The 10025-nt window shown below is 42.9% G+C and overlaps 1 protein-coding gene across 5 annotated transcripts in view; it reads right to left on the bottom strand.

Annotated features, from left to right (window-relative positions):
- Positions 1 to 3: 3 nt before the first annotated feature.
- ncanb (neurocan b) overlaps positions 4 to 10025 on the bottom strand; it is a 129001-nt gene continuing 118979 nt past the window's right edge. For 4 of the 5 annotated variants that reach the window (XM_086046281.1, XM_086046285.1, XM_086046286.1 and 1 more), the window contains 4 exons: positions 9884 to 9966; positions 9230 to 9374; positions 6250 to 6432; positions 4 to 4032 (listed from right to left, as the gene is read on the bottom strand). In XM_086046281.1, coding sequence (XP_085902407.1) covers positions 3887 to 4032; positions 6250 to 6432; positions 9230 to 9374; positions 9884 to 9966 — 557 coding nt within the window. In that variant the 3' untranslated portion in view covers positions 4 to 3886. The remainder of the gene's footprint in view (positions 4033 to 6249; positions 6433 to 9229; positions 9375 to 9883; positions 9967 to 10025) is intronic. The other variant, XM_086046283.1, reaches the window with a different exon arrangement.

Raw genomic sequence — 10025 nt, 5'->3', positions numbered from 1 at the left:
AGATCCAAACAAGGGTTTGCTTTAATGATCGTTTGGCTGGAAAAGAAGAGAATACACTGGTAGGGCTGCAAATCATGAGGACACGTCAATAAATATGAATAAGTACATACAGGCACACGCACGCACACAAACACACTTAGGGGCTCTACTCTTGCATTTTCAGCTTGTTTAAATAAAAGTCTGCATGATGATGAGCCACATACAGAGCTTAAAAAAACAATTATATTTACATGGCAAAGATGATTTTAACCCTGCACACAAATGTATTTATTCCATGTCATTATGTCATCATATTCACAATATATTCCGAAAATGAATTTGTAATTTTTCTTGAAAAACCCAACAGATTTCTTATCCTTAAGTTGCAATATTACAAGAGCCAATTGGAAATTGCACTTTTTTTTTATTGTATTTTTTTTTTTTATACGTATAGTAAGTGAAAATTCAAACCAAATCGTGATTTGCGAGAAAAAAAATGTAATGTCATGAAAACAAATATTTTTTTCAAGAACAAAGTCTAGACCAATGCTTTAAAGTAGGGCTGGACCAATATGGATTTTTTGAGGCCGATGCTGAATTTTGGCAGAAAAACAAAATGTAGAATCTGGATTAATCGGCTAATTAAAAAAATATGCCACATAAATTAAAAATGGAGATTTTTTTTGCTTGAAAAATAAGACATTTTCCTTCAATACTTTGTTCTAATACAATTACAAATTGATTCTCCAGAAAACTATATTTTTGCTTTCATAACATTACATTATTCCTCGAGATTTTTTTCTTGTATTACCAATTTCTTGTTCATCAGGCAATGCCTTTTCTCATTATGTGACTATTTCTAATGATCAGAGAATTGACTCATTTTTCCCTTTAGCTCGGTGACTTTAAGTCACATAAATTTAGTACTTTTCCCTCGAAATTATGCAAATGAATTCTTCTGCAGTTACGCCTTAATACACTATGCTAATTTGTCACTAATCACAATTAACATGACTCTGCGTATGGGCAAAAAAAAAAAAGAAAGATGTGAAAATATATGCGATTTCATCGTAATTGTGATCTAATCATGCCTCTTCTCTACCTCACAATCAGCTCTCTATATTGAATTGCATGCGTGCTTGTCTTTGCTTGTTTTCTGCTCAGAGATGAGCCTGAATTGAAAATGTGCATGTTTTGGCCTGACCAGTGGCTAGATCGACTTTTTGCACTGCGTGTCCGTCAAGCAGAGTCACGCACCGCGCGGCGCTTGCAGATAATCCCGTCTTTTTAATTAAACACGCAGAGATTAATTAAAGTGATATTAGAGGGGCAGCTAGGATTCTCGGTGCACGTTCCCGCCGCCAAGGTGAGAAGAGATGGATTCTTTGGGCGCGTGGCGGGCACATAATCTGAGGCGGAGTTAAACCTGCTGCAAATGGATTGGTCAACAGAGAATTGTGACATTTAACAATGGAAAATAATAGGGAGTATTTCATCAAACCAAAGTGTACTGTTTAGTCGACTGTGTCTTTTTTGCGGACTTTACAACGTTTCGGAATTGAAACTAAACGTGCCTTTTGTAGCATTTGACAATGGAAGCAAACCATACCTATTGAAGGAAACACGTCTTTTAATACCCTTCACAATGTCTAATATTTGGAGTCAACTGGTGGAAAATATGCCTTTTTGTACCATTTGCAACTTTTCTCATTGGAACCAAATTGTACTGGAAACAGGTTGTAAAAGGTTACTAATTGGTGGGAAACATGCCTTTTGGTACCCTTTGCAACTTAACATCGGAAACATGCTTATTGGTACCTTTCACAACGTGTAATGTTGGAGCCAACTGGAGGCCTCTTTGTCCACGTTGGAACTTTTTACAATGGAAGCAAACTGTAAAGCTCGGTCGAAACATCCCCCTTTGGCACCAAACTTTACCACTCTTTTTAGTACCATTGGAAACATCTTAACTTATATGGAAAGACACCTTTTGGCACACTTCCTCCTATTAACATCCAAACCAAACCGTACCACTTGGGGGGGGGAAGAGGCTCTAAGCTAAGTCAGAGCCTACTCGAGTGTATTCTTATGTCTGTTGAGCGCCAGAGATTAAAAATAAGTGAAAGGTGGGTTGAAAAAAAACCAAAAAAAAACTATCAGAAGAGGATAAGAAATACTGAAGTCAGTGATGTGGACTTAATCCACAAGCTGAAGCCTTAACTGCTGAATTTGGAGCAAGAAAGGGGGGGAAAAAAACAACCAACTGCCAGGAACGAGGGAGCAAAGCGCTTCTTGTATCTTGCCCTTAGAGTCAACTCAGTGACTCTCCAACATCTACGCACATACACGCATCCCTTTGCTTCTTTCACACGCTAACGCAACTGCAAAATTGCCGTGGCAGAGATTTCGCGCAGAGACACGGCATCCTGCAAAACGACAATTAGGTGACGTCAGCACCACTGCCTGGTGCGAGGTATAAAATACGTATCGGCATGGAGATCATACAACACGAGAACAAGTGATGGGAAAAACTGCGGCTTTTGCTGAAAGTGCGCAAGAGGCTGCAAAGATCCCGGAAAATCGCCTTGTCATGGCCAAGACGAAATTTCCAGGAAACCCCGCGCAAATTTGCAGTTTAATGTAAGAATTCACATTTTTGAATTTTTTTTTCTTCAAATTTCAGCTGAAAATGTCACAAGATAGTACCTAGCCAATGTCAAAATAGGAAAGTAGTACCGTTTTAAGGACCCGTCCCTGCTGCGAATAGTGAAAATCCGCTAGTAATCATCATCCACCCTTAATAGGTTTAGAATTGCCACAAGACGGCGGCAAATCACTGCACGAAGCTCCTCAACTCACTTGAACGTAGTTTCTTGGCTAGCAAAAGCATGTGACGGCGCCAAAGCCCTTTCTAAATAGGAAAGTAGCGCAAGGTAGGGGCTGCGCCCTGCCGCGAATACCAAAAAATCAGATTATCGCCCTCTTCGATTTACAATTGACAATAGATGCCACGAGATGGCGGCAAAGCACTACATGAAGCTCAACTTGCTTCAACACTTGTTCCTGGGCACCAAGATGCCACGAAATCAAATAAAATACTGTACTTATATACTGTACAGGGCTTTGGCCTGAGCACAAAAACAGAGAATGTATTTTTTTTTTTTTTCCAGCAAATAACGAGGATATGTTCCTGTCAAAAAAAATAAATGAATGAAAAATTTGGTGTGAAGAGGGCAGATCCTTGAGTTACAGGAAAAAAATGCACAGTAATTGTTCCAAGCGAGTAGTGTATGGTCAAGTGATACAACTTGATTGCGTTGTATGTGAGGGAGGAGCTAAATTTGGCACGGTTTGTTACGGATACTCTTCTCCGCATATACACGCACACTCAGGGCACATTTTCCCCCCAAAATCAAATCCTCTGCCTACCATTTATTTTGAAGTGTAACATTGTAAGATGCATTTGAAATGATATTGAACAGTTTTACATGTCATACTTGGCAGTCACCTTTCCGCATTTTCCGGCAATTTTTTCCGCCTCGCCCGATGTGGACGACGGACATGTGATGGACCTGATTCACACACGAGAAAACACCAAACAATCAACCTAGAAAGCCAAGAAAACCAACCAAAAAAAAAAACAACAAAAAAAGATCCTATTTACAATTTGTACTCAAGCGAGTGTGAGTGACAAGAAAACCGGGAGCGGAGGAACGTCAAAAGGGATACGAAGGGAGCGGCTATTGTCCCGGGATTTCCTATGATAGATACGGCGGGACTCCGGTGTCGGAATGGGCTGACGGAGAAGGGGGAGTAAGAAATAGGAAGAAGAGGAATGACGGAGTGAGAGGAGGAGCACGGGCGAAGAAGGGATGTTGTTGTTTTTTTTTTTTGCTCCTCTTTTGGTTCAGAAGTGGCCTCCCTCCAGGCCGTGGTCGGCGCCGTGATGGCCGCCAATTCGGTGGCCGTGTCGCTTGTGCTTTCTGCGCTCCCGCCTGCCCTTGTGGTGGTGGTTGTGGTGGTGGCGCCGGTACCGGTGGGCCTGTCGGGCTGCTGGGGGGGGGACAGAGACGCCCAAGCCGGCCGGGGTCAACTGGTTAGTTGAGATGGTCTTCTAATACGTTTCGACATCAAATTTATGTGGCACATGCCAGAATGAGCCATTGAATTATCATGAGGCCTCAATCGTTTAATTCTTTACGCTTTATGAAATGATGTTATTACTTTAGGTTTTATAAAGTACATTTCTATTTATAAGGCATTTAAGAGGACGCCAACTCAAACATATTTTTTTCATATGTTCCATGCAAGCCCACTATTTGAAACAGGGCATTCTGATAAATATTGCGTTTGTGGAATAAGAGTTAATCCACCTGTTTTTAGCCATCTCAGGGGGCGGCCATTTTGTCACTTCTGCCGACTGAAAATGACATCACAACTGCCCGGGGCTCAGGTAACGACCAATCACGGCTGACCAGTTTTCTGAAGCTGAGCCGTGATTGGTCGTTACCTGAGCCCTGAGCAGTTGTGATGTCATCTTCAGTCGACAGTAGTGACAAAATGGCCGCCGCTGAGACGGCTAAAAAGGGGTGCATTTTGCTGCTTAACTCATATTCCGCTTGTTTCAACTAATGGGCCTGCATAGAACATATTGTTGAAAAAAATATCTTTGTGTTGATTTCCCCTTTGACAAACACCTTTGGGTGCAACAGGTTTTAAGTTTTAAGCAGTGTTTTTTTTTTTCCCCCCCCCCACCACACTGACGGAACATTAGTTTCATTAGCGGTGCTACCCACTCATAAGCTTCTTCCCGGGCCGCACTGGCAAATGTCCTCCCTGTCCCTTCCTGGATGCCGCCGACAAAGAAATGCCGTCGGCAATCTACGATAGGAACATTGTATCTCCGGGCCGCGGAATTAAGGGGAAAAATAAGAAAAGATAAAGTGTCACAAGAAAAGCAATCTTATTCACTTTTAGACACAGACGCCATCATTCCGTGTTTTTTCATCAGGGGAATGACATTCGGGCGGAATAGTTATGCATGTATCAAGCCTTTTATCTTGCCTCTGAAGAGCAATCATTATGATGCTGAAAGGTTATGAAGTGAAGGCTGTCAAGAGTGTCATTTAGAAATGTATTTGGGACAACATTGTTTATTTGAAAAGAAATAAGGTGCATGAAATATCTACCATGGAAATTAACATTTTCATAAGACAACCAGTAATTAAAATTATTGGAGTTTTTTTTTCTTCTTTTTTTTCCCCCCCTGACGTGGAGTAGCAAAACAACACTTAGTGCTGCTCTGACTTTGTGAAGCTCAATAGAGTATTTGTATTTTATGGCAAGTCATCAAACTCAGCCCGCCATGCTCCATCCAGAAGACAACTCAAGTTTTCCGCAACTCAGCTCAGTTTTGCAGTCTTTTGAAGGACCACAAAATGTCCCTAAATGGCCGCTTCAAACCAGGATGGCAGACATGTTTGTTTGTTCTACAGGATGAATTCTTGACATTTATGTATCAGCCTACTTATGATAGACATGCCGACAACATTTCATGCGGCTGAGTAAAACTGCCTTCAGGGCCTATTTTATTATTTTAAGAAAAACACTTCAGTAGTTTCAACCGGAAAGTGAGAAAAACAAACCAGTTTCAACGATCGAGACAACCTCGGGTGGACACGCCTTTCGTAACATCCGAAGGAAACATTCCCAAAAATCAACGGAAAGTCTGCCGTTTTGGCTTGATGCGGCCATTTTGAGTTCGTTTCAGCTCCCGTACGTGGACAAACCTGCTGAGGGAAGATTCATCCCAAAAGGGGCCCGATAGGTCCGTTTACCTTGACGTATATTTGAATAAAATACGATTGTAAAGTAATAGTCTTTTGTATCCTCATAAAAATATGTTTGAGAATATCAAATGGTTTTGGTTACATAATGAATGGCTGGAATAGAAATGAAGTTTTCTCGATCAAATATACTTGTTTCTGCACGATTTGGTCTAAAAATATACGTTGTCACGTATGAAGTGCTTCAAGGAAGACACTTCCACTTCCCAGTAAAGCTGCAGGCGGTCCGACCACTGTGATCTTTTTTTTTTTTTTTTTTTTTTTTTGCTCGCAATTATTAACATCAGAAGTTGCGGCGAGACTGGAGTTCCGTTGTATGCGCAAGCATACACAAGCAAAATGAAAGCAGAAGTAAATCAATGTTATGAAATAGCCCAAGAAAAAGTAGTTCCTGGAATTGCCTGGAGGGGGGGGGGGAACTCACATTTTGTGCAGATGATTTTTGGTTCGTCCCATTTGCCGTTAGCACGACACTTTGTTGTCGGTACGTGGCGCTGCTGGAAGCCGTCGGCACACTGGTAGCGCACGGTGGAGTGGATGTCATAGTGTGAGCGCTTCCGGCCAACCACGAAAGCATTATCCACTTGAGGGGGGGCTCCGCAAAGCACTGGAGAAACAAAAACAGATGACAACGAAAGCCACACTGGCCACGCTGGTACCAATCGTTTAAATGCGCGGTTGGTTTTCATACTCCAAATCCGACCCAATCGTCACTCAAACTTTACTTGGATCTAGAAGTCTGCCCAAAGGATCCGCGTTGCTGAATTGACGTGAATCCAAAATTGCATTCTCGCGTTCGACGCTACCGCGGCCCCTTCGCCACCTCCACTTCCTCTGGATTCAAAAGTATGTCAAAAGACCCATCGCAATGATATTGATGTCTACTGCGCGTGTTGCTACTGATCCTTGATTTGGATTTAGGAGCATCGGCTGGTGTTCCACTTCTTGGTGATTCGAAATCTCGTAACGATGACTTGCGCTCTACCTCTAACCTGTCACGATGATGATTCCTTTGGATCTAGAGGTCAATCCACGGAGTCTACAGAGGTGGGCATTCCGTCAGACTTTGCTGACGATTGACGAATGACGGGACACCTTATAAATACGACGGACTGAGGAATGTCGCGAGTGTGTTTTTATCTGTCATCTGTAATCGGGCCGTTAGTCCATCACTGGCGGATGCCTGTTTTTTCTAACGTTTTTTTTTTTTTGAGGGGGACCAACTGACGGACCGACGGACTTCTGACGGAGTTGAGTGACGGACTGACGATGACAATGCAGTTCGTCGCGAAAAATGATGGACTGGCAAATGACGGACGTGTACCCTGGCGAATGACGGACGACGAATGGCGGACCAGCAAAAATGTAATAAAATGCCAACCTCTGGGATTCTACTCTTCATCCTAGCCACCGCTACCCGGACTCGATTCCCAGTTTTCCTATCGAGCAGCATATCATTCAGAACCCTTACCACTTTTGGATTTCGTCCGTTAAAGAGTCGCATCGTAGCATTGTCAGAAAGGGTCAAACAGGTAAGACTGATCCACACTTCCTTGGATTGGAAGTTCACCAAAGGCTTCTGCTCAACAATAATTCCGCATGGAATAGTCGGAACACCAATCGTAAAGGTTATTCTTAATCATGTCACTACTCATCCGAAGTAGTGATTTTGCATCAGTATCCGACTAATTTATGACAGCGTCTACAGCTGTCCTTGTCTGAAAACCTCATTAAGAGAAGGCGGCAAGGGGAAAACAATAAGTCTGATTAAACGCCCGGCTCGACGTTAAAAATTTCAACGCGGAGCGAGATGGCTCACCCACTTGAGACACAAATAAAATGCTGAAGGCTTGGTTTTCTATAAAATTCACCTTGGTGCCCTGCTGAAAGATTTCTAACAGCGCGGGGAAAGAGAAAAGTATTGTGGTGAGGACAAGGGGAAATGTCATTAAAATGACTTATGAGGGTACTTGCGTAATAGCGAATATGGCCCGAAGGGGGAAGAGCGCTTGAGTGTAACTTGATTTCTCACAGCCGGGATCATAACAATTTATTTTCTAAAATACTCGGAGGGCTCTGCTTGATCTTTGCAGGCGTTCCAGACGCTCTCCGCGCAGGCTCGCTTGTTTAAACTGTGCAGTAGCGCAACGTACGCTAAACAAGAGGAACGCTTCAGACACTTTTGGGTTACTCGACAGTTTCCTCAAGGGTTGTTGTTCCTATTCATGCTGCTTGTGCACGGAATGTCAACGGTGCTCTCGTTCTATTCGTGACCCCGAACAGAGCGGCAGCGCAATTCTGACAAAGCGACTTACAAGAAACGCACGTGTTATACTTATTTATGTGAGTTTTTCCGAGGCCTCCTGAGGTTGATATTTGTTAACAGCGGGAGCCCTTTGAGGCTTTTCCGTGATAAAGGCCTGCATAAATAAATATTTACTTGACTTGACACGGTGTTCGGTGAACAATACCTCTCCCGTGTGTACATGAATAAAACAGGGGTGGAGTCTTATCTGCCCGTTGTTGCTATGATACAAGTGCGGCTCGTGAGAGCTGGCCACATTTTTCATGAAACATCCGATTATTTTTCTTATCTTTCAGTCTGCGGCGTTGATGCAGCTGTCATGTTGCGTACTCACATGCTCAATGTAACCCCGCCGATGTCAGTTGGAACTCCTCGACGTGATTTATAATGTAAACGGCTATTTGGGACTTTCTTTACATCTCTTGCTGTGGTTTATGCGTTGTCGTGGTGGCTGAAGACGATGTTTGTGCAGTGATCGTCACGGACATGAAAATAACTTCACATTTGGACTCGTAATCTTTCGGCAGCTTAGTGACTCAGGAAGCAAGATCTCAGCACACGTGGCCCGACGGAAAGTCAATAGCTGCGCTGTAATTCCAGTTACTAATTTAGTTTTCCTGATGGGAAAAAAAGGGATGGAAGTGGAAGTGGATGTAATGAAAATTGACAATTAAATTTAGATAACCATGTGTCTTTCAATTTGGTAAAGCAGCATATTGCTCATTACACGAGATTTTTTTTTTTTTTTTCACATGCCATGTTTCAAGTAACTGTCAAAAATTGTGTGTTCGTAACCACAAACATCTATGGACTCCACCACTTTCTTTCCAAAAATAAAAAATGAAATGCAATAAAATAACTGGACAACGCGTGCTTCTGTTTCTTAGTGACCGGCAGAGAATGTGTCCTTGGAGCGCTTTAACTAGAGGACGCTCAGCGTGGAGCCGACGAGCGCCCCCGTTAATTCAACATGTTGGCGCGGCTTAGTGGGAGCGAAGAGAAGCTTTGTGGGAAGATAAAATTGATTGATTACTGTCTACTCGTTTCAAAACCTCATGGCCGGAGAATGATGGCGCCACTTCCTGTTCCGCTTTCTCACCTGTCCCCTTTTTGCAGACGTAGGGAAGATTGTAGTTGCACGGCACGTCGTTCCATTTGCCGTTCTCGTGAGCGATCATCACCACGCAGTCCTCGCCGCCCGCGAAGAAGTTGTCGGGCTGGTTCGAGCGCCAGTTCTCATATTGCTGCGCATAAACGTTGACGGACATGAGACCCATCACAGAAATCTCAAACGCATCGAACGGCTAGCAGGCGTCTATTCGTCTTTTCGTCAAACTGGAACTAGGGCTACTTCCTGTTTCTGTGCCTAAGAATCCTGGGAAATGTAGTCCTGCGACTTATTTCTTGCGGCGCGTTTTCAATGTTAGAATGTGGGACAATATCATTGTACAAAATAAAATGAAATTCTGTCCTATTTACTTTAACAAAGTCAACTTAGGAATTCTTGAAAAATATTGAAAAAAAAAAAATACAATTAAAAAAATCCACCACAGGTGAAGGTGGGTGGTGAACCGTGAGTAAGCGGGGGTCCACTGTACTTCCATTACCCCCCCCCCCCCCCAAAGATAAACAAATGCAAGTTTGACTAAAATCCCTGAAGGGATTGTGTTCAACCCATCTAAGTTACACTAACGAATTCCCAATGCAACTTGCGTTGGTTGATGATGTGAATAACAATGGAAAACAGGATTACCAGGTCCATCTTGTCAGTCCACTGAAAGTCATCCTCCACTGTACGATCATTTAAGCCAATCCAGGTGTTGTCATGACTGATGCCTGAGCAAGAAAAACACAAACATGGACCATCGCTCTTATTCCTCCATTCTTTTTCTACA

The sequence above is a fragment of the Filicampus tigris genome, chromosome 12 (assembly GCF_054856515.1).
Source record: "Filicampus tigris isolate MCC_2025a chromosome 12, RoL_Ftig_1.0, whole genome shotgun sequence".
NCBI classification, from domain to species: domain Eukaryota; kingdom Metazoa; phylum Chordata; class Actinopteri; order Syngnathiformes; family Syngnathidae; genus Filicampus; species Filicampus tigris.
Note: the sequence above shows the minus strand (reverse complement) of the source record. Positions and strands in the feature narration are given on the sequence as shown.